Consider the following 23,038-nt stretch of genomic DNA (forward strand, 5'->3'; position numbering starts at 1 on the left):
GGGTCGCCTCCGGGGTCAGTTCAGAGTGCGCCGCGGACGTTGCCGCCATGACGCTCGAGGCAAAGTAACCGCGCTTGGCGGGAGCCGGGATTGGGGCTTTTCGCCGCGGAGTCGGAGACGATGCCTAAAGCCTGCTCGGCCGTTAACTGTCCCAACCGGGACACGCGGGAGAACCGGGCCAAGGGCCTCTCATTCCACAGGTCTGCATCTGAATACCGTAATGGGGCCTCCTCATGGAGAGTGTGGCTGGTTCTAAGCCTATTAGCGGAGGGGGCGGGGCTTTGGTTAACAAGGGGCGGGGCCAGGCGTGGGGTTGTGGGCGGGGCTTTGTGTCAGTCGGTGTCGTCACCTGCACCATCAGCCCATGTGGGGAAAGTCAGTGGGATTTATAGTTTCCCATCTCTTCTTCCTCCTCCAGCTTCCCCAAAGCCCATGAACTGAGGAAGAAGTGGATGCTGGCTGTGAATCGCATTGAGCCAGGCTCCAGGAAGCTGTGGATCCCAGGCTCAGGCGCCTGCATCTGCTCAGATCATTTCTTCCAGGATGAGTTCGAGGTGTATGGAGGACAGAAAAGGCTGAAGGCGGGCGTGATCCCCTCCGTGTTCTCCTTCAAGGTATTCTAGCGCCAGAGAAGGGAGGAGAGTGCTGCCAGGCAGGGCCACCAAGTAGCCAATGCTCTACCATGGTTTAAGGCAGAATATTAGCCTCCATCTGTGATCGCTCCCCCAGTGGTGGCCACCAGCTTAGGTGCCTATAAAAGAGGATTCATGGGTCTGCACTGCTGTCAGAGGCAGTGATGCTTTTGAATGCCCAGCAGGGGTGCCAATTTAAATAAAATATTGTGGGGGCCCAGGTAAACCCCGCCCCGCATAATCAATCACATGACACAGTGCACACACACCATTTGAATAGAAATGCCCATCAACATTGTGGGGGCCTGGCCCCCTTAAATATTTTATTGTGGGGGCCAAAGCCCCCACAGCCCCTAGGAGTTGGCTCCTATGATGCCCGGTTGTATAGAAACCATGTGCTCCACCAAATTCTTAAAGACTACAAGTGAGGGATGAATGTCCACATTCCCTCCCACTGATAATTTTTCTGCACAGACAAGTGTATACCTAAAATATCAGAAAGCATTTCTACATTTGATCACCCACCCACAGTCTGAAGAGGCACAGTCAGCTAACAGTCGAGTTTTAACATGAGGATTTAGATAATCTTATTTCCCACTTTGCTTTTAAAAGTATCAGTTGTAACTAATCATGATGGTCATAGGCCAGCTCCAACTGTCTCTGAATTGCCATTTACTGGGGGGGGGGCGGTTTTTGCCCAGAGACATCTGGTTGGTAACTGGGAAACAAGATGTTGGTCTCAGTCAGGGATGGAGAACCTCAGGCCTGGTGACCAAACACAGTTTTCCAAACCTCTCTCTCTGGCACTTGGAACTCTTCCCAGGTGATACCCTTCACACCCTAAATATTGTTGCCTAGTTGGAATTCTAATGATGTGGCTTGCTTGTCTGGATAGAAGATAAAGAAAGGTGTATGAGTATGTGTGTGTATAGAAAGGTTAAATTTGCATTCATTGCTCTGCCTTCTTTTGCTGCTGCCCCACCCACCACTGACATGTGGTGCTCAGAAGGAAATAGGGAGCCTGGTCTGAAAAAAGGTGTGCCACTACTGGTCTAAACAGCCCTTTGATATGATCCAGCAGGGCTCTAAACTTTGACAGGCTGGTCATGTGTTTTTGTCAGTAATTGCTACTCTTCTTTTCGTGTGTGTTGATGTTCTTGCTCATGATCCAAGCCATGCTGCCTTATTTCATGGGGTAAAAACTGTTTCTTTTACCAAGGCAGACAAGACTGCAAGCAGTCATAATAAAAAAAGTGCTGCTGACACTATGCTGCTACAATTGAAGATTATCTCACACCAGTTCATGTTGTTGCCCTTGCTCTGTTCCCAGCAACAAGTAGCCTCAAAGTTTGATTCCCTCTCCCAGTGCATCAACAGCATGATCCACTGGGGGGAGCCATAATATTATTATACAATATATGCTGTGTGGTGGACGACCTGTGAGGTTGTTGGAGTAAGAAGATACCAGAAACTTAAGGGCACAATCCTACAGTGAAGATGATGATGATGATGATGATGATGATGATGATTATTTATTCAGTTTATATACCACCCTTTATCCAAAGATCCCAGGGTGGTGTACAACATCAAGAACATATTTCACGGAGCATAATAATAAAAACATAATGCAGAGCATAATTATAGATGCATGCTAATAAAATATTCACAATAACAGTCCCTGCCACAAACACATTTAACAAGCCGTAGATTATTTAATGGCTGAAGGCCTGGGTAAAGAGGAATGTTTTTCCTTGGCGCCTAAAAACATGTAATGATGGTGGCAGGTGAGCCTTTCTGGGGAGAGCATTCCACAGATGAGGAACTACCACAGAAAAGGCCCGCTCTCTGCTGGTTGAGGGGCTGCAGGGTTTAGCAGAAGTCCTGCTGCACTTTTCTAACAAACCAGGGCTTCTCCTGCAACCCTTGTGCTCCTAGCACCTATAATTGGATGTTGGGGCTTCGAGGGGTGAGTGGGAGGCAAATGCCCCATTGGTGGGCATCCTTCACTATTACATTTATATCCTGCCTTTCCTCCAGGAGTTCAAGGTGGTATACATGGGTGTCCCCATCTCCATTTCACTGTTGCAACACACTTGTACAGTAAGTGAGGCTGAGAGATTGTGACTAGCGCAAAGTCACCCAGTGCAGTTCATATCCGAGTGGGGATTTGAACTCCGTTCTTCCCGGTCCTAGTCCAATACTCTCCCTACTACGCCACACTGGCTCTCATTCCAGGCATAGTCCTTAACCGGTGGGCTTTAGGATGTTTCTAGGGGCAGTGAGTTTGTGTCTGTTGTGTTTATACTGCTTTTGGCGTTTCTGTGCTGTGTGTTCCACACCACACTGTTTCAGGTTGAGCTTGCATTGGGTGTGGCAGTTATTCAGCCAACAAAGTGGTGACTTATCTACTGCCTCTTTGTCATAGCACGAGAATAGGATTGTTCTGTAAATACACTTCCCACACCCCTGCACATTATCTAGTTGCGCTGTTCATTTCTATGCTTCTGGAAGATTTGCTTGTACATTGGTACCTCAGGTTAAGTACTTAATTCGTTCTGGAGGTCCGTTCTTAACCTGAAACTGTTATTAACCTGAAACACCACTTTAGCTAATGGGGCCTCCTGCCGCCGCCGCGCCGCCAGAGCCCGATTTCTGTTCTTACCCTGAAGCAAAGTTCTTAACCTGAAGCACTATTTCTGGGTTAGCGGAGTGTGTAACCTGAAGTGTATGTAACCTGAAGCGTATGTAACCCAAGGTACCACTGTAATAAAATGTCATCTCCCCCCCCCCCCCATTTCCTCTTTATGTCACAGTGTCACTCCATATTTCATTGCTGTAGGGTAGGAAGGTTTTAACAGTAACATTATATTAGCACACAGGAAGAATGGAGGTTATATTTAGCTATTATTTCCATTGTATTCAACTTTTCTATACCACCTTGAGCATTAATTCAAAACGTGTTGACTTACCAATTTATGTGTATTTCAGGGTATCTCTATGTTTCTATTTCTTTTTTAGAGTTCCTCTACTTGATCCAGATTTTAGTTTCCTCCAGGTTGCTTATTAGGTTTACATAACGGGGGGACGGACATCTAGAAGGTTGGGGTTTGGTTTTTTTAACACTGGAGTGCTTTGTGGGGAACCCTGCAATATGCAAACCCACACATGATTGCTTGGCAGACAATGGCCACTTTGTGTAACGTTTCACTGAGTTTGCGCCACACCCTGGTTGCAGTGTTTCCATTTCTGCTTGCAAGTTCAGGCAGAATCTATTCAAGTTTTTTATTCAAGAAATTTCAGGTCTCACTGATTTCATGGCCTCGGCTCTGTATACCTAAAAGAGCAGCTTCGCCCCCATCATTCAGCTCTGAGGTCCAGTTCTGAGGGCCTTCTGGTGGTTCCCTCATTGTGAGAAGTGAAGTTACACGGAACCAGGCAGAGAGCCTTCTCAGTAGTGGCACTCGCCCTGTTGAATGCCCCCACATCAGATGTCAAAGAATGAACAATTACACAACTTTCCAAACACAGCCCTGTATCGGGAAGTTTTTAATGTTTGATGTCTCACTGTGTTTTTATATTATGTTGAAAGATGCCCAGAGTGTCTGGGGCAAGCCAGTTGGATGTCTGCGGTTTAAGTAATAATAATAATAATAATTAATAATAATAATTAATATTATTCAGTGGGAGAGAATTTCATTGTAATTCGATACTACAGTTACACTAGCTGAGTGGGCATGGGTTGCTTCTCAGCTCCATGCCCTATTCTGGAGTGGGGAATTGGCTGGTCAGAAGACTTGAGGGTCCTTATGTTCCCCACAACCCAGGGGCCAACTTTAACGGGTGGATGGGGTTGCCCACCTGTCAGTCAGCCAACATCACCGTAATGTCAGGTGACCCATCTTCCTTTGACCTGCACAGCTTGAAATCAAACCAAGGGCACAGTACTTTGCAGGTGGCTGCAATCAGCTGCTTTGCAAGCAAGACCGTTTTTGGCCCAGCTTTGTCTTTGCTTTCCTGACACCTGATGACATATATGACATCCGGTGTAGGACAGATGGGCTTGGATTGACCAAAATGCCTTCACAGGCCAAATGGGGCAGCCTGGTGGGCCTAAATAATCTTGCAGGCTGGAGAGCCCCCACTACTGCTGCTATGTCAGGGGTCAGCAACCTTTTTCAGCCGTGGGCCGGTCCACTGTCCCTCAGACCATGTGGGGGGCCGGACTATATTTTTTTGGGGGGGGGGGGAATGAATGAATTCCTATGCCCCACAAATAACCCAGAGATGCATTTTAAATAAAAGGACACATTCTACTCATGTAAAAACACGCTGATTCCCGGACCGTCCGTGGGCCGGATTGAGAAGGCGATTGGGCTGCATCCGTCCCCCGGGCCTTAGTTTGCCTACCCCTGTGCTATGTATTAGCTGGATAATTCCTCATCGGCGGATGACCTGGAGCCCCCAGTACTTAGCAAAGCCCCAGACCTGACTAGATCTGGGGAGATGAGTAAGTTGGGACTCTTGGACAAGGCCGCTGTGGGGCAGTTGGCACAGTGGGAGAGTTTGGCCTCAGAAGCTAAGGCTGGATGGACCCTGAGCTTGTAGCAGCAACAATGTTTTAAACAGCAAATGGAAACCTGTCCATAAAGGGAAGTACCAGACTTGGGAGTCTTTCTTTGACAACAGCTCATGAAACTCAGCTAGACCCCTGGGTGTGGTTCCGGTAGCTCCAGCTCAAAGACCTCAGTACCAGGCTGGAACACTCGTTGCCTGGACCTTGAACTGCCCCTCAACTTGCCTCTTTCCGGCACCACTTGGGATCGGCTCTTTATGTGCTATGGGAACAACATGAGTGCTGTGTTGGGTGGGATCTTCTTCCTTTCCTTTGCGTGTTTTGGCTACAAAATTGTGTTTGAGAGCAGCAAAAGTAGTCTTGAACCCCTGCTTATTGGGATGTTTTGGGGCTTCCAGCAGCAGAGTTACTTCTGGTTTCTCATGTTGTGATGAAGGGACATCTGCTCTTTGTGTGTGTGTGTGTTTGAGTCATTAAGAGTTCGCTGGCTCCCTCCATTTGTGGGCACCATCACCTAGAGTCCCTGATTGCAGTGGCGTAGCGTGGGGGTGCAGGGGGGGCCGGCCGCACCGGGCGCAACATCTGGGGGTTAGGGTTAGGGTGCGCAAATCCACGGGTTAGGGGGCGCAAATCCACAGGTTAGGGGTGCAAATTACTTGCCTTGCCCCGGGTTCTGACAACCCACGCTACACCACTGCCTGATTGGTGGGCTTTGGCACAGTTTCTTAGTACTGTAGTAGGAAGTGTGGGGGAGGGCGATCTGCTGTTTTTATACCATTTCAATGTTTTCTGAGTTGTGTGTTTTCCTCAGATATAAAGGCTGGTCTCCTGGTACAGTAGCCAGATATCTTCCCTCCTCTTCCTAGAGTATTTACAGTATAAGATTGCTACCTCATTCAAGGGTAGCATTCAACTAAGTTTTACTCAGAGTAGACCCATTGAACTTAATGGCCCTAACTGAGTCATGTTTATTCATTTCAGTGGGTCTGCTCTGAGTAAAGCTTCGTCAACTACCACCTTAAACGTTTAGTTGTTAGCTGGGATGTGTCCATGTGACTGCATGTTGACACAAGTTAGCATTCTAGACTCTTACCTTACAGATAAGTCTATCCTAGATGCACATCTTTGTAGGATCTGAGATTGGTATAGCCCAATGAATAAAGATGGAAGAGAGTTGAACTGAGGTTTTGTTCCTGTATCTCACTTAATTAGAGCAGAAAGGTCTCGATTTGTCTGTAGCTTGTAAGGTAGGGATGTTGTTAGATACTGTACAATTCCCATCATCTCTGTTGGATTCACAACAACATCGGAACATCATGTTTTCTGTCCTTGCTATGACGTTTAAAAGGGGGGGAAAGACTGTGTGTCCATCACTCTTTATATCCACTTCATAATTCTTTGTGTTTGCCTCATATCTAATCTTTTTTCCACGCTTCCATGGTGTAGGGAGGTGGTGGTTGTTTTTCTGGAAGTATTGCTGATCCAATCTAAAGGAATCTCTGCACAGAATAACGTTTTGGTTTTGCCACAAGAGGGAACATCAGATTTGGCTGCAATGTGGGGCCTTTCTCCCCCCTCCCCCTTTATTGCTGGTTGTATTCATCAGTGCATAGGCTGCCCAAAATGTAGCTCCCTGGGGCTCTCTGTCCTGTGTTTCCTGTTGTTTTCTTTCAGAATGGGTGATCTGTGCCTCTGAAGCTGCAACATAGGCACACTGCTCTTAACTGCCAAGTGTTTGTTTCAGGAGAGTGCCCTGCCTCCTTGTCTTCAGTCCCTGAATAATGCAAGCACTGTCCACGAAAAGTTTCAGTATGTACAGCTGTTGTTAAATGTCATACTACAGCAGGAACAAAATGTCCAAGAGGGCAGGGTATCCTGGGTTACATTAAGATTTGAAGCAAGTCCCTAGCAGCATGTGGCTTGTTACTCTTTGAAGCAAGATGCTGGGCTAGGTAGATCTCCTTTGTGGATTGAGGCAGAAGATCTTGCGCTACCTATGGCAATTGAAAGCTTTCATCTTGGGTCATAGAAGGTAGAAGGAAATGACAAGCACAGAAGATGGCCGGGGTGGAGGTGGGAAGCATCCCAAAAGAAGTGATTTTATCCAGATGCAGCCTACCTGGCTGTACATGGCTTCAGGCTTCAAAGTGGCCTGTTTTGTAATCCTTCTCACAGAAGGTGAACTGAGTTTAGTTTGGGGCCTTTGTAGAACAATCACAGGCCTCTTAAAGAACTAGGCAGATGCAAAATGCTTTCTAAATGGGGTAGTCTTATTTCGTACTGTTAGGACTTTCTGAGGGGGTTTCTCTCAGCCTTGATATCTCGCTCACATTTGGCAGAGGCCTGGGTTACTGCATGAAGAAAGCAATGGTCTCTGGGATCCTCAACATCTGGTTTGGATTAGTGAGGTAACCGCAACATCCTGTGAGAAGGCCCTGGTGTAATAACTGGATTTGCTACCTCAGTCCAAAAAATGAGCGCCTGGGGAGAGTGCACCCTCCTTGCCTCTTTCCAAAAGTTGAAATAAATTCATTTGAATGGAAAGTCATTTGAATTTTTTATAGCCAAAGGGGTGGGGAAATGACATTGCACAACTCACAGAAGCAAACTAACTTCCCAGGGACTTGTCTCTTGTCCTCCTTGGTGTGAGTCATGCTGTTCTAGAGAGGAAAGAGTTGTGGTACAGGAACAAGAAGGCTGGTTCTCGTCCCTAAATCTTACCCAGGTCCCTCAAATGCCTCATAATTTCTGTCAGCGTTCCTAGTCTCTGACAATATAGAGCTGCAGAGGTGGATGCTTCCGATCCCATCCCCTGGTTTTCTGTGAAGGCAGCAGAAACATAAGAATTGCTGGCATTAGGGATGTTTGTCTTCCTTGTACAGGACAGGAAAGGTTTCCTGCTAGAGACTCTTCCCTGGTCAGGAAAGCTGTAGTGCAGCTCACCTTGGCAGCTTAGCTGGACTTTTTAATTGTCTGCCTTGCTCAGCAATTTGGGCCATACTGAGGGATTTCTGAGCTGCAGCTTGGTTCTCATTTACTAACCTCAAGGGCTCTCCTACTAGATCTCCTTTGTCCCTAAAATATGTGCTACCTCAGGTTCTGGTCCAGTCTAAAACCCGCAACCTCTAAGGGTTGACTCCAACTAAATTCTGCTTGGTGTAGGCCCATTAGAATTAATGAACCCAAGTTAGTCATGTCTGTTAGTTTCAGTGTGTCTTCTCTGCCTATGAATAAGATTTGATACAGCCTCACTTTTCCATGGCACTTTTCCCTTCTCATTCAGCAGTGTTAGGAAACCTCAGGTTTGAGGGTGAATGTGGCTCTCTAGGCCTTTCTATCAGGCCCTCATGACTCTCACTAGGCCACACCCTTCATTGTCCCTGTTCTGTGCCCTCCTTGAGAACTGTTGCCTGGCTGGAAGATGTCTGTGATGATGCCTTTTGCTTGTGTGAATGGAAAGGTGTGTGTATGTGGGGGTCAGGGAGTACAGATTGTTATGACTTTTGCATGACTAGGATGTAGCCTATGGTACAAAGATCAGAGTCCCATCCGGTGCCCCACCCAATTTTGCCCTGGCCTCCTCCATGACTTGCATGTGGCCCTTGTAAGGTTCTCCATGGGGCAGTTCAGCTCTTAGGCCCAAAAAGTTTCCTCACCCCTGCTGCACAGGAAGCAATGGCTTCTAAGGCCGTCCGTTAAATGAAGAAAAATAAGCTGTAGGTGACTGTGTTTATTTTTGAAGACAATTGAGTAGATAGACACATTTCCTAGTATGTAATCCACTGAACATAGGTGCAAGAGCGTGAATTGAAAGTGGGAATATGGGAAGGAAAAAGACACATTGCCAAAAGCAGCGGGATTCAGAATAGGGAGAGGATTTGCAAACTTGCAAACTTGGGTTGAAGGAAGGAAAATGTAGCAAGGGAGGACGAGAGTTTGGGAATTGGTAGTGGGCCTTGGGGGTGTATGTGTAAAGGGAATGGAAGAGAAGAACTGTGGTTCATCAGCTTTTTGCTCAGTAATAGCAGGAACTGGAAAGCCGAAGAAGTGCCAACACATTTTATGAGTCTCTGATCCAGCTGCTCAGGGTCATATAGTGAAGAAGGAGCCACAAAAGAACTTCTTTATCCAGATACCTGCTAGGACAGACCATTTGTTGGCAATGGAAGGGGTGTCCAGATGATAGCCTGACATGAAATATAGTATGTAGAAAAGGAAGACAGGAACAAGGCAAGGATTGTTGTACTGTGAGCAATATTCAATGGGGAAATATTAAAGTGCTTAAATGTATGTTAAGTGTTGTACAGTAGTCAATATATTGGCACCCTGCCAAAATTAGCTCACACTTCAACAGAGGGACAAGACACAGAAGGATCAGGGAACAGCAGGAATAAGGTGGTCAGGCAAATGCACCAAATTCAGGGACACTTTAAGTAGCAGTAGTTTTTGAGATACACACACACACACATGGGATTTATCTTATTTTGAAAATTTGTATCCCACATTTCAGCTGATAACTCTCCCAGAGGAAGACACATTGCAGAGTTTCCCTTCTTTCTTATACACTTTGTTATCAAACATTTCCAACAGTCCTATCCATATTTAGTCAGAGGTTAAGTGTCATTGTATCCTATTGGTTGTACCCCTCTTTGTGTAAGTGCATTTAGCATTGCAGCTTTTGATCAAGGTCAAGGTCTCCCAGCACTTTTCCTGTTCTGCCACCGGCTTGTGGGCTCAGCAGAGGATTTCCATAGTCCTAAAACAAAAAAAGTGACAGCTGCAGAGATGGATATGGTTCCCACTACATCAAAGTGGGGGTGGGGGGAATATGCTTAGGTGTGCTGCAGTGGGGTGGGGGAATGTTCCAAGCAGTTTTTATTAAGAAGGAATCCCGCCCCCCTTTGGTTCTCAAAATGCCTTAGGAAACATATTCATCTATGCAATTTTCTTCCTTTTCTTTTGTCTTTGGTGTATTTTCTGTAGCGGTCATTGGGCATAGATTTTTATAGTCCTTTCTAGTGTGTACCCTGGAGCCCAACAGCATCGGAAATGTTTTAGGAAGTTTGATATACTGTATACGACTAACAGTTCACAATAATCTGCACCTGAAGAGCTGGCATCCTTGAGATTAGGCCTCTGTCTGAAAAGGCTGTGAAGCTTTACTTCCAAAGCCAGTTTTCCTTCCATATCCCACTGATAATAATGGGGAAGCAAGGTGATGCAGGGGCAGAATATTTGCATTGCATGTAGAAGGTCCCTGGTGCAATGTCTGGCATCTCGAGGTAGTGCTAGCTAAAGACTCCTGCCTGGAACCACGGAGAGTTGCTGTCAAATCAGTGTAGGCATTGCGTGTCTCTGTTCCGAGAGTCCAGAATTCATTCCCTTCCCATGCCTGACAGCTGGTGTTGAGGAAAACGGATGTGTCTTAACCTTCAGACTATACTATTTCAGAGCAAAGGCGAGGAATTCTGTGTTTGAAGTCAGACACTTCACTGGAAAACCAGCACACAACGGAGGAGGCTAAGAGAACAACTGTCTCTGACAAGGTTACCTTTATTGTGCAGTGAATTAGGTTTGCAGTGGATGGCTATTCCAATACCTAAGCCCTCATCTGTATTCTGGTCTCAGAAATGCCTTTTTTCTTCATTTGAAATAAATCTGGGTTTGCCTGACAATGAGTAAATAACGTAGAGAGCAGGTTGGATCAAACATAATGCCACAATCTACACATGTCTACACATAAGTAAATCCCACTGACTTCAGTGGGACTTTGAGATAAGTGTATCTAGGATTGCAACCGACTGGTTAACTTTTCACCCAGTTAAATTGATGAAACTTAAGATAGTCATGAGTAAGTTGTGTGGGACTAAGGCATAACCTGGATCCAGCCTCTAATGTTTGAAGTATGCTTAATTAGTTCCAGTAATACCATGGCAATGTTGTTGGGGATTATTTTTTGTTCACTTTTGCCTTCTACTACAGCATTAGCTTATCCAGTCTGTTTCAACCAGGCCTTTTTATTTTTTTGGTCGAATTGCTATGTCTAATTCATTTGAACTCTTTCTCAATACAGGAACCAACAAAAGGGAAACATCCATCAAAGTCTGTCAAAACCATGGGCATCAGTTGGCCAGTGGCTAGTATCAGCGAAGCTACTCCAGCAGCTGACTCATCTCCTGCACAAGCCAAAGCAGTACGTATACAAGCGAGGGTAGCTGGTGCCTTCTCCAATGCCAGCAATGCAGCTGTTGGGAAGGACTTTGGGGCAGAGGTCAAGGGCCCCACACAGAAGAATGAGCAGGAGAACACTAAACACAGCAGAGCTGGCTCCAAATTCTGAAAAAAGTAATGCACATTACCATATGAAGAGCCCCTCCTCCCCACCAGGAGACCGTTAAGTCCAGAATCTAAAATTACAAAACTGTGTGTCACTAAATGCTGTAGCATGTAGCTTATATTACCATTGGGACTTGGACAAAGCCTATAGCAGAGATGGGGAACCTCAGGCCCATGGGTGAAATGTGGCCCTCCAGGTCCCTCTCTGGCCCTCAGGACACTCCCCAGGCCACACCCACTCTTCCAAGGCCACATCCCTAATTGTTCTTAGATTGCATCCTCCTTGAGTGTTTGTGCCTGGCTGGAATGTATCCTTGACCTCAAATAATGCTTCTTGTGGGCCTGGATGGAGGAGGTGTGTAAGTGTGAGTAGAAACCAGCCTACTGTACAAAGGTAGAACTTTACATTCTTTGCTCCTGGAGCAAACTGCAGAACCTGACTTCCATCACGGTATCCTAAGTTAGCTTTAAAGAGGGAGAGTGGCCACATCCACTAACTATTGTGAATCTGATGGGAGAAGGGAGTCTGGGAAGGGTTTACTCTGGCTGTGATGAGAGGCAGTGGCGTAGCGTGGGTTGTCAGCACCCGGGGCAAGGCAAGTAATTTGCGCCCCCTAACAGAGAGGGGCAGAGAGCTGCGAGTGCGAGCGCACCCCCCCAGATATTGCGCCCGGTGCGGCCGGCCCCCCCTGCACCCCCCACGCTACGCCACTGGTGAGAGGCTAAAAGGAAAATCAAGGCAAAGGAGAAAGGTGAAGTCAGTTTAGTTTTCAGGAATAAGCAAATCCAGCCCTTTGTGGAAAATCCACATGGACAAACATCGGGTGCCAGGAGGACATGGAAGTTATGGTGAGAGAATTAAAAAGATGAAGCAACGGGTCTTCTTTGTCTTCCTGTAGGTGGAACTCATCCAAGCGGAGCATCAGTATAGTCTGAGTGAAGCTATGGGCAGCAGAACCAAGTCTCTGATCCCCACTGGCCCAGTGCAGGGGACTGAACGGGAGCAGGACGCAGCCCAGCGCCGCCTCTCCTATTATCAGCAGGAGCTGTGGAGTGTGCTGGAGAGCCTGCGGGAGCAGCATCTCCTCCAGAAGGACATGGAACACATGCTGCGCTCTCAGTTCAGCGGTAAGCCAGGGAATGGAGCACCGTAAGCCTTGCCAAAGGGGCTCTTCTTCATGCCAGAGGGCCTTTACAATAAGACCAGTGCAGTTTCAGAATCATTCAAGGTTCCAAGGAAGGAGCCATGATACAAACTGGATAGAAACCAGCTTCAAGGCTTGGTTAAGATGTGTGGGGTAATTTTCACAGCTCTCTAGGGGCTCACGTACCAGAAGTAATGTATTTAGTGTTAACTCTGGAAGTGTATACTTGATTCTAACCAAACTATGCCTCCTGATGTATATTTTGCTGTAGGAGGCTTAGTTTGGTCAGAATCAAGTATACACTCTCAGAGTTAACACTAAATACATTACTTCTGGTAAATGAACCACCGTAGCTGCTAGAAGGCCGTGAAAAAATTGTGCCCTGGGCTTTTTAAACTCATCTACCCATGTACTATCTGAAACCAAAGGAGTACATTGGTTGCCAGATGTGGAATATATTGGCATTGTTTCAGCCCCCCTACCCCACTTGATTACCTCCTCAGCATTTCCGACTGGCCAGTTGTGCTCGGTATGCAATTGCTACAAATCTCCCCCACTTCCCCAAACCCTTAATAACTTTAAGTACATCCTTCTCTGCTTTCTTGGCCACCCAGTCCTCCTGGGTTTTGGACCCAGTTTCCCTCCCCATGAAAATAGAGGATGTTGAATCTTCTTCCAGCCCCCAGTCTGAACGCAAGAGAGTCACTGCTGAGGCCAATGTTAAAGACTCGTCCTCTGCAGCATCACCCCAAATTAGCTTCACCTCACTGTCCATCCCTTGCGTGAGAAACCCTCTTTACTTCAGCAGACCTGCAGCTCACTTTGCAGTGTGAGGGAGCCCTGTGCGAGAACTACCCAGCTGCCACCCGCAACTTTGCCGTCTCGCTGCATTTGTTCTCAGCCAAGGCCTATGAATTTGTGAAGAAGACATTCCAGCTCCCAGAGGCCACCACCCTTCGCACGTATGTCTTTCTTATTTGTATCTTATTTGTGTTAACTAGGGGCAAAGATTGCAAAGCAACAGTGCACAGACATAGGCACTATATATGCATTCTAGCTTGCTGAAGAAACTACTTTTTCCAGTGTGACACTTTTAAGATGGGAGAAAAGAAAGAGGGGTGGGGAATGCCTGAAAACACAGTACTTCATTATGTCGAGACACCTCACGTACAGACCTAGAGGAACTCCTGAACGTAGTCTGCAAGCTTTCTTTGTAAGATTTGCCACTGACTGCTCAGACATGGATGACACCTCTTGGGCCATCTTCTGAAGGACCACAATGGCAGAGGATCTGACTTGCAAGCAGAAGGTCCCTGGTTCAGTCCCTGAGCTGGGAAAAGGCTCCTGCCCCAAATCCTGAAGGGTTTCTGCCAGCCAGAGCAGACATTGTGGAGCTAGATGAAGCAGTGGTCTGACTTGGTATAAGGCAGCTTCCTCTGTTCTCATGCTACACAAGTAAATTCCACATCAAACAATCCACAAGGGCAAATATGAAGTTTGAGGTGCAGAGGAGAGAGAGAAATTCAGCCAAAGGTCCAGATGAAAAAAAAGTTTTTCACTAGCTGCAAAAACTCCTAAGAGCTGTCGTAGATGTTATCTGGAGGGGAAGGGAATTCCACCCTCAGAGGCCCTGTATCAAGGATGCCTTCACTCAGGTTGCCGGAAACCAAATTCCAGGCAAATGTAACAATCCCTCAAGGAAAGTAGGGCAAATTCCTTTGTTCCAAAAAGAAGAGGCCAAATCTGAAAATCAGGTTCCTCAGAGGAGATATTTGCAGATCCCCTGGAAAAGCTTTCATTAAAAATGCAATATTGGGCAAAAGGAGGAAATTGTCAAACCATGAGAATATGACTGTTGGTAACCCAGGATTTAGGGCTGGATGACTGAGATAAAAATGAGTTTGACATACTGCAAGGGACAGATGGATGCCTGTGGCACCATGAAGACTGTCGGTGCATGGACTTTTGTAAACAATAGCTTAGGCTGCCGCCCAACACCATTTATTCTGAGTAAGCCCCATGGAATTCAATAGGACTTACTTCTGTAGACATGGCTAGGATTGCCCTGCTACTTCACCAAATGCAATTGGTCAAGAAACCTCTGACCTTGAAGGCATGCTGGGGGGAAATGGTTAATCTTTCATGGTTACTGCAATTGAACCTTGAAAGATTTGAGTAATGTACTAGCCAACTGATTGATCACTTTACATGGGTTATTGTGGGAGGAATTCAGTGTAGCCCTAAACAGATCACACTGTCAGCTCAAGCTTGCTCTTCTGGGGGTTCTCCTGACCGCCTCAGAGCTGATATCAGAGGGGCAGAGGGCATGCAGTGGGAGGATAGGGAGAAACCTTCATTGCACTAGCAGAAGTCCTTGCACAGGCTTCCACAAGTGAGACTGGTTAGTTGAATTGGGCCCTTTGTTTATACCCCAAATTCCTCCAGGGAACCTAAGGTAGCATACTTGGTTCTATGTCCAACCCCCATTTTATCCTCACAACAACGCTGTGAAGCAAGTTAAGCTGAGAGATGGTGACTGACCCAAGGTCATCCAGGGAGCTTCAGGACTGAGTCAGAATTTAAACCTGGGCTGTCCCTTGTTTAGTACAGCCTCTGCACTGGCTTGGCATCTCATTGTTGTATGGAAGCAATTTGAGAGAGGTAAATGATGCCCGAAACTCTGATCAGGGGAAAGCCAAGGTGAACAAAAAGACTTGAATGTAGTGTGCCCCGTGTGTGTGTGTGTGTGTGTGTGTGTGTGTGTGTGTGTACACACACAGAGAGAGAGAAGTTAAGCTTTTCATCCACTGGAGGTTAAAGTAAGAACAGATTTATTAGCAAGAGGAAGCAGAGGAATGGACAATTCACAAGGAAAAGGAAACAGCTGTGCTAGTTGATAAAACTAGACTTTGGAGGTATAAGCATCACTGCAAGCCTCTAAAGGTTTTCTCAGAAATATGTCTTGCTCTCTCAAAAAAAGTATGATCTCTCTCTCTCTCTCTCTCTCTCTGTCCCACATACGTACATATAGGATTGCAACCTAAGAAAGATAGTCTGAATTGGTTGGTCTTCTCCCATCCATCCAAACACTCAGTGGCACCAAAGAAATAAGCTAAAAAATATCATAAGACGCACGTGCCACTTAACTACAATAGTCTCTATGTGGTTTACAGTGGTACCTCGGGTTAAGAACTTAATTCATTATGGAGGTCCGTTCTTAACCTGAAACTGTTCTTAACCTGAGGTACCACTTTATCTAATGGGGCCTCCCGCTGCCGCCACATGATTTCTGTTCTCATCCTGAAGCAAAGTTCTTAACCCAAGGTACTATTTCTGGGTTAGCGGGGTCTGTAACCTGAAGCGTCTGTAACCCGAGGTACCACTGTACAAGAGATATAATGCAAAATGGTAAAAATCGGTTAAAACACTAAAATCAGATGTGTCACTAGAAAACCTACTGTGCTATTCTGTGAGAGCCCAGATATGGGGGAAACAACTTTGGACTATGGAAAAAATCAAGAAAAGCAGACATAGCAAAGGCGTGTGTATCACAGAACCACACAACCGGCACTTGGCAAAATCAAAGTACCGTGCTATAATGATGTGCCTCTTTAATTTCAAGAGCCAGAAACATCTTTCAGTGATAATTAAAATATAGGTGTTAAAAAATGAACTCATAAAATAGTGGGGTAGAGAGCGTTGGACACAATGTGGTGGGGATGTACACGTGGGAAAAGCACAAAGTGCCCTGTACTATAGAAAGTCAATTGTGAGTCTTCTTGTAGTTTACAGAAAGGCAACAATTAGATAGCACTAGGAGCCCATTGGGAAGCAACCTAAGAGTGAGCTACGCAAACTGTGCCAAATGCACTGTTAGCCTAAAGGAAACCACATGGATGATTTGGTGTGTTGGGAAGAAAACAGGCTTTTGAGCTCACCTGATGGTTTATGGGAGATTTTTTCTTCTTCTTGATTTCAAATACAGTGGTACCTCGTGTTAAGTACTTAATTCGTTCCGGAGGTCCGTTCTTAACCTGAAACTGTTCTTAACCTGAAGCACCACTTTAGCTAATGGGGCCTCCTGCTGCTGCTGCGCTGCTGGAGCCTGATTTCTGTTCTTATCCTGAAGCAAAGTTCTTAACCTGAAGCACTATTTCAGGGTTAGCGGAGTGTGTAACCTGAAGCATATGTAACCTGAAGCATATGTAACCCGAGGTACCACTGTACTGCAAAGAGAACCAGAGTATGAAAGCAGAACTGATGCAGGCTCTGCCATCCCACATGGAACTATTCTCAGGCCCTCTAGCACAAGCATGGCCTAAAATAGTTTATGAAATTAACATCATGCTTTGATTTTTCTTAAGCACGAGGGCAAAGAAACATACTATCCTCAGGCTCTGAGGTTTGGCAGGAGAAGAAAGATTTTTGCTTGAACCAAACATGGAGCTGATTAGCTTTCTTTCCCATGCTTCTTCCCTCATAGGTGGCTCTCAAACCTGGATTATGAGCCGGGATTCAGCCAACAAGCCTTCGATGCTCTGGCAGAGAGATCTCAAGCAGGGGAGAAAACCTTCAAGTTGTGCTCTCTCCTTATGGGCTCAATCCCTTTGGAAAGAAGAAGCCACTATGACCCTTCCACCGGGCGTTTGCATGGTTTGATGGACTTTGGTGCTGGTAAATATGATGCAGATGAGGTTTCGGCAGCCGGAGAAGCCCTCCTGTTTGTGGCTGTTGGATTCCAAGGCCGGTGGATAGTGCCTGTTGGCTACTTCCTCCTTGCCACCCTTAGAGGTGACATACAAGCCCAGCTCCTATGCCACTGTATCCTCAAACTGTACGACATTGGCGTGCAGGTGGTCTCTGTGACGTCTGATGCCGCAGCTCCCAATATCGAGACAGCCAGGCGGCTGGGAGTGGTGGTGGACGGCCTCCTTGTCAAGTCCACATTTTTCCATCCAGCTACTCCTACGCTGGAAATAGCATACTACTTCGATCCCAGCCATTTGTTGACGCTGATCCACTGCTTGCTGCAAGCCGCCGGCAGCCTCCAGGTGAGCGGCAAGGCGGTCTGCTGGGATTACCTCTTGCACCTTGGGGCTCTGCGGGAAGAAGTCGTGCTCCGGGCGGCATGCCATGCCGGAGCGATCAGCCCGCAGGAACAGCAGGTGTGGGGAAATGGAGCCACGCAGTTGTTCAGCGAGGGCACGGTTCAGGCCTTGCATTTTGCAGCAAGGCTCGGCCTGCCTCAATTTCAGGGTCATGAAGCCACCGCCCACTTTATCGGGCTGCTGAGTGCCATTTTTGACACATGCAGCAGCTGCAGCAACTATGGGAAAGGTTTCAAGGCACCCCTCTCCCGCGCTACTGCCAGCGCCCTCAACAACCTCTGCAACGAGTACGAGAACCTGCTTCGCAAACTCCGCACTGGCACTGGGGAGCTGGTAGGGCTGAGCAGGCATCGATGGGGCTTCATTGGCTTCCTGGTGAACCTGCGCAGCTTTCAGTGGCTGGCGCAGACCCATCTACAGGCAGAAGACGAGCCCACCACTTCTTTGCTGTCCTGTTGGTGGAGCCTGGACCCTCTGGAGTGGTGCAGGGGAGCCATACAGCAAGCCCGTGGGCACAAAGGTGTTGGCCCCGCATGGACCTTCCAGCGGGCGTACAGGGTTGTCTTGAACAGAGCTCTTTCTGGTCTGGGCCTCGATCCACCAAACCTGCTTGACATATCCTTACGCAGAAGAACTAACCTCCAGTTGCAGGCTTCCTGGCCTCTGGCTCGCGGGCAGATCTGGCACTTGCCTTGGGGCACTGGGCCTCCACGAGAGACACAGGGCATAGCCCCAGCCTTTCTGGCCGAGTTGGAGGAAGACGCCATCACCTGCATTTCCTGCGTTGTTTTGGGGAAGCTGCTGCCCCTCCTCTCCTGTGCCGAATGCCGCGCTGCCCTCTTGTGCCCTTGTAAGGGTGTGCCTGCGGGCAGCGCCCTACTGTGCGTGGAGAGCAAGGGAAGAAAGTACCTCCCGGCAGAGTCTGTACAGAAGGTGATCCGCCGAGCAAAGCAGGTTGTTGGCCTGCCTTCCTTGTTCCTTGGAGACTCCAGCCACCGCGGGTTCTTGGCGCGGCAGCTGGCCATCTTGGCAGATGTGAGTGAGGAGCCCAGTCTTTTCTCATCCCTGGGCAACCACCTCTTTGAGAGCAACGCTGTGGTTTCCAACCATTACGTCACTCTGCTGCAGGAGCTTGTGCGAACCTTCTTGGAACTGTGGCTTGAGGCAGGGCAAGGGCAGTTGTCCACGCCACCGACTCATGAATGTAGCAGCTCTTTGAAAGTGGCTAATGGTAAACAGCAGACAGGGAATGCAAATGGCCCCAGCAGGGACTGGCCTCAGCAAACGCGTGGACTCATGGAATGGTACATGCCTATTTGAAGGTGGTGGGAAGCTGAATGCTTATGTTTACATGGCCTTGTAAGAGAAGCGGTAGCTTATGATATGCTGCAAGCTGGTAGAAAACTACGAGGCTGCTTTGCACTTGGCTTTTTTATTGGAGCGGACACAGGTAGGGAGGGCCACGCGGAACTGACATGCAGGAAGGTCATTCTAACTTTTCACATGAAAGTGATGTGTGTGTGCCTTTGAGAAGCATTTTTGCAGGGCTTACAGCATGGGGATCACAGAATTGTAGAATTGGAAGAGACCCCAAGGATCATCTAGTCCAGCCCCCCGCAATACAGGAATATTGGTATCCTATTTACATTGGCAAAGCTGGTCTTTATAAAGTTGTTTCCCAAGTGGATATTGGAATTTCACTTATGGACTTATCATGGCTTCCTTTGTTGTGCAGTCCCAGCTCTGGAGTTTTAAGAACCATATGCCTTTTTTCCAACTAGTCCCCCAAATTGGGACTTCCCCCTCCCCCAGCACTTTTGTTACCAACCCCACTCTGGTCTGTAGAAGCAAAGCTGAGGCAGCAGCCCAGATTAGAACATAACTCTTGACCTTTGGCTATCAAGAAGCAAAGTCCAGCACCAAGTGGCTGAAGCCTTGGGCCAGGTCAATAAACAGCACAGGAATGAGAGCGATTACTTGTTGCAACAGCTGCACTCCATATTTCAACAGACTTGCACCTGTTGCAAAACTTCAACCCCAAGGCAAAGCATGTTTGCTACATAAAAGACACCAACTACAGCAAGTGATCTTTGCAACTTCTTGCAAGATTGCTAAGGACCCGGCCCAAAGTGGTCCACTGCCTAACAGTGGTGCTCTGTAAAAATAGCTCCATGGGGCATGTGAAGAAATGAGGCGAAGGCAGTTCTTAGCAATCAATTATATGCCGAAATGCTGTGCCATTCATTCTGTGCAAACCGTCCTTGGGTGGTTCTGAACACCACTAGCACCTCCTCTCACAACTATCCTGATGTAGCACAGGAGCCCCACATGTATAGTTGATGTACATCTGTTACCACAAGCATAATGCCTATTTGAGTGCTTTCCATCTAATCAGTGTGACTATACTGAAGGATACTATGGTTTGTCCTGTAACAGTCATATCAGATCCTAGTTGCACTTCTTAACAGCATAGTTTTCAATACCTCGCTTCCATATGAAGTCAGTACTGCAAACTATCAACAGATTCAGCAGTTGGGATAGGAGCTTATGTAATATAGTTGCTAGACAGGTAGTTGGGGTGCAATTGAGATGGCTAGTTTGACTCTTGCCTAGGAATAAGCTGCTGGAGAGTTGCCATTCCACAGTTGGCTTCTAACTATCCTTTAATGTTCGTTTTTAGAGCAACTGCCACATATTCAGCCGGCAGACAATAGGCTTGTTGGAATCGCTGCACAGAAGAGGAAAGGAGTTTGGGTGCTTTGCATTTTACGGGGCATTTTCCACCTTCTATTCCATTATAACACACAGGATTCAGAAAATTTTATATACCTTTATTAGAAAAAAAATCATCACCATAATTCTAGATGTTTAAAAGGAAGCATTGGTTACAATAAGAGTGTCCTCAGAAAGTTCCAGATTGTTTTCATGGTTTTTGATGCAAGTTGGAGGCCAATGATTTGGTGACCTCTGGAGAAAATGCTTGCAGGGTGCACACCTTAAGGGGGAAGGGAGGAAGCAATCATGAAATGACTTTCTCAACATAATTAGCAGGATATAGTCCAACCTGACCGGTCTGAAGCCGGCCTTTGCACCAGCCCTGTTCATCCTCTTCACTGATCTTCATGAGCTCTTCACCTAGAGGAAGAAAAATCTCAGAATGAGTAACAAGGCAAGTTTCATTGGTTTAGATATTCACTAAAATGAAATGAGACTTGCTTTCTTTTCCCTTCTGGTTTCCAGAGATGCTGGCAATGCGCACATATGGAAGTGAAGCTAAGGTTGAGATACCATGCACACTTATTTAATAACAATTCCACTGAAATCTCTGTGTCTCATTTCCAAACGAGTTTAGGGTCAGTGTTAGCCTTCATTCTCCATACAACTATATTATAGTGGCCTACTGGAACAAAGCCATTATTGTACAGAGAAGCACCTTAAAAGCTCTTGGGCATTAGCAGCCAGAAGATGCTTCCTAGACAGTGATACCCTCTCCAGCTGCCCATGTCATCTCAATTGACTCATGCTGAATGGTCAACTACCATGCAAAATTCACACATTAGTGAAGTTAAAGACCACCTGCAAGGGGTGTTACCATCCAGAGAATGCCTTTTTAAAAAACGCATCGGCACCTGCTCCAACTTTCTATTTAAGGAGAACAATTTAAAATATCATTTCCAGAAACAAAAGGAAAATCGTGCATCAGTTCAACTGACTCAGTGAAATAACAAATTGTCTGCATTAACTATACAATTGCATGTTATTGAAGTATTTAGATGGGGAAGATGCACCAATAGGTTTTAAAAAGAGGAGTGACCCACTTCCCATAAGCCCTTGGGGATACACTACGACCCTGGCAAAGCAAAAAGAAAAACTGATGAATTGCTCTTTGACAGAGATCAATAAATTCAGCTCAAATGCAGTAAGCTAGACAAACCACAGCAAACCAAGTATAGAAAGCTCAGCATCCCTATCTTCATAGACATATTTTTTAAACTTTTTACACTTTTACTGCTGTAAACTGCTTTGATATAGTGGTATACAACTATTTTATAAATAAATAAGACAACATGACAGGCAGAAGCAAACCAGGATGGTGCCTGGAAGGATTTTTCACAAATGATAAACCAAAAAGCAGTCTGGATCTACTTCTTGTACTTATTTCATGCTACAGATATTCTTGTATTACTCCTGTTTTAATTAGTTACTACAGGCAGATCAAGCAAAGTAAGTTGGTACTAGAATATTTAATAATGATAACTCAGCAATGCATGTTTCATGCAAACCCAAGTGCTGGGTTTTGAAAGATTTTAGTACCTGTAAAAAAGAAAAACATTTCTATAAATACATTTTTAAAGCATGAATGAAATCCCCAAGATCCAGGTAGCCCCTATTCCTATGTGCTTCCCAGTAGATCAGGCTGGTGGATATAAAAACTATTTTAGTGTGGAATCGGATGATCACTAACCATAAGGCATCTATTTATTGTGTTGTGGCTCTGGCCATGTGGCAAGCCACTAGGCCCAGAGCAAGGCTAGCATTACCATGCACACAACCATCCAGAGAAACAGGTGTGTGATAACGTTCATTTTATGTCACTGGTGACAATCCATATGGGCTGGCATATAGTGCTGAAAGTTTATGTTAAATCACTGCTCAGTTCCAGCATTTGCCAGCTTCTCGTGAAAGACTCCTGCTCCCAAGTTCCCCTTTATGTGTTATTTCTCAATATGCAGCTCTGCTTTCACCGCCACTGAGCAAGGGAACACAGTCCTGGTATATTGAAGCGTATTTGGCATGGAAAATAAATGAAACACAAATGGCCAGGCCCAGCTACGTACAGGAAGTCTCGGGAATAGCAGCATCTCTATTGCCAAGCATTGGAGATCCCTGGATGCTAACTCAGCAGTGGAATATTCAAGCATGGAACTTGGCGCTAATGGAAAAATTGACTCACGAGTTACATGCCAGAAGAAATGAACAACCAACCAACATGTTTTATGATATCTGGTCATGTTTTATTTCAGATATTGAGACAAAAGAACAAGATTTCTGCCCACCTGGAACGCAAAGACTTCTACGGAAAGACAATTTGGGATGAGAATTGCTCACATCAGATTAGGGGAATCTAGGGAGGGTAGGACTCTTTTCTTCCCTATCTTCTGCCACTATATTCCTGTATCTACAAAACTTAATAAAAGCATTTTTAAAGAAGGAATAGCAACTTGAAGCAATTGCCAACTTCCT

The 23,038-nt window shown here is 46.3% G+C and overlaps 2 protein-coding genes across 17 annotated transcripts in view; one reads left to right on the top strand and one right to left on the bottom strand.

The window, feature by feature from the left end:
- Positions 1-9: 9 nt before the first annotated feature.
- THAP9 (THAP domain containing 9) lies at positions 10-23,015 on the top strand. Of its 2 annotated transcripts, none has more exons than XM_083604253.1 (6): positions 10-200; positions 419-614; positions 11,279-11,398; positions 12,441-12,669; positions 13,492-13,648; positions 17,170-23,015. In XM_083604253.1, the coding sequence occupies exons 1-6, from the start codon at positions 121-123 to the stop codon at positions 19,112-19,114; spliced, it is 2,727 nt and encodes a 908-aa protein (XP_083460379.1). In that variant the 5' UTR covers positions 10-120; the 3' UTR covers positions 19,115-23,015. The 2 variants fall into 2 exon arrangements, with proteins under 2 accessions (XP_083460379.1, XP_083460380.1); XM_083604254.1 differs by having other exon boundaries at positions 13,495-13,648.
- Positions 20,605-23,038, bottom strand: part of PACSIN3 (protein kinase C and casein kinase substrate in neurons 3) — a 34,029-nt gene continuing 31,595 nt past the window's right edge. For all 15 annotated transcript variants that reach the window (XM_083605251.1, XM_083605241.1, XM_083605250.1 and 12 more), the window contains one exon: positions 20,605-20,929. In XM_083605251.1, coding sequence (XP_083461377.1) covers positions 20,814-20,929 — 116 coding nt within the window. In that variant the 3' untranslated portion in view covers positions 20,605-20,813. The remainder of the gene's footprint in view (positions 20,930-23,038) is intronic.

This window comes from Podarcis filfolensis (assembly GCF_964270895.1).
Source record: "Podarcis filfolensis genome assembly, chromosome: 1".
In the NCBI taxonomy this organism is placed as follows: domain Eukaryota; kingdom Metazoa; phylum Chordata; class Lepidosauria; order Squamata; family Lacertidae; genus Podarcis; species Podarcis filfolensis.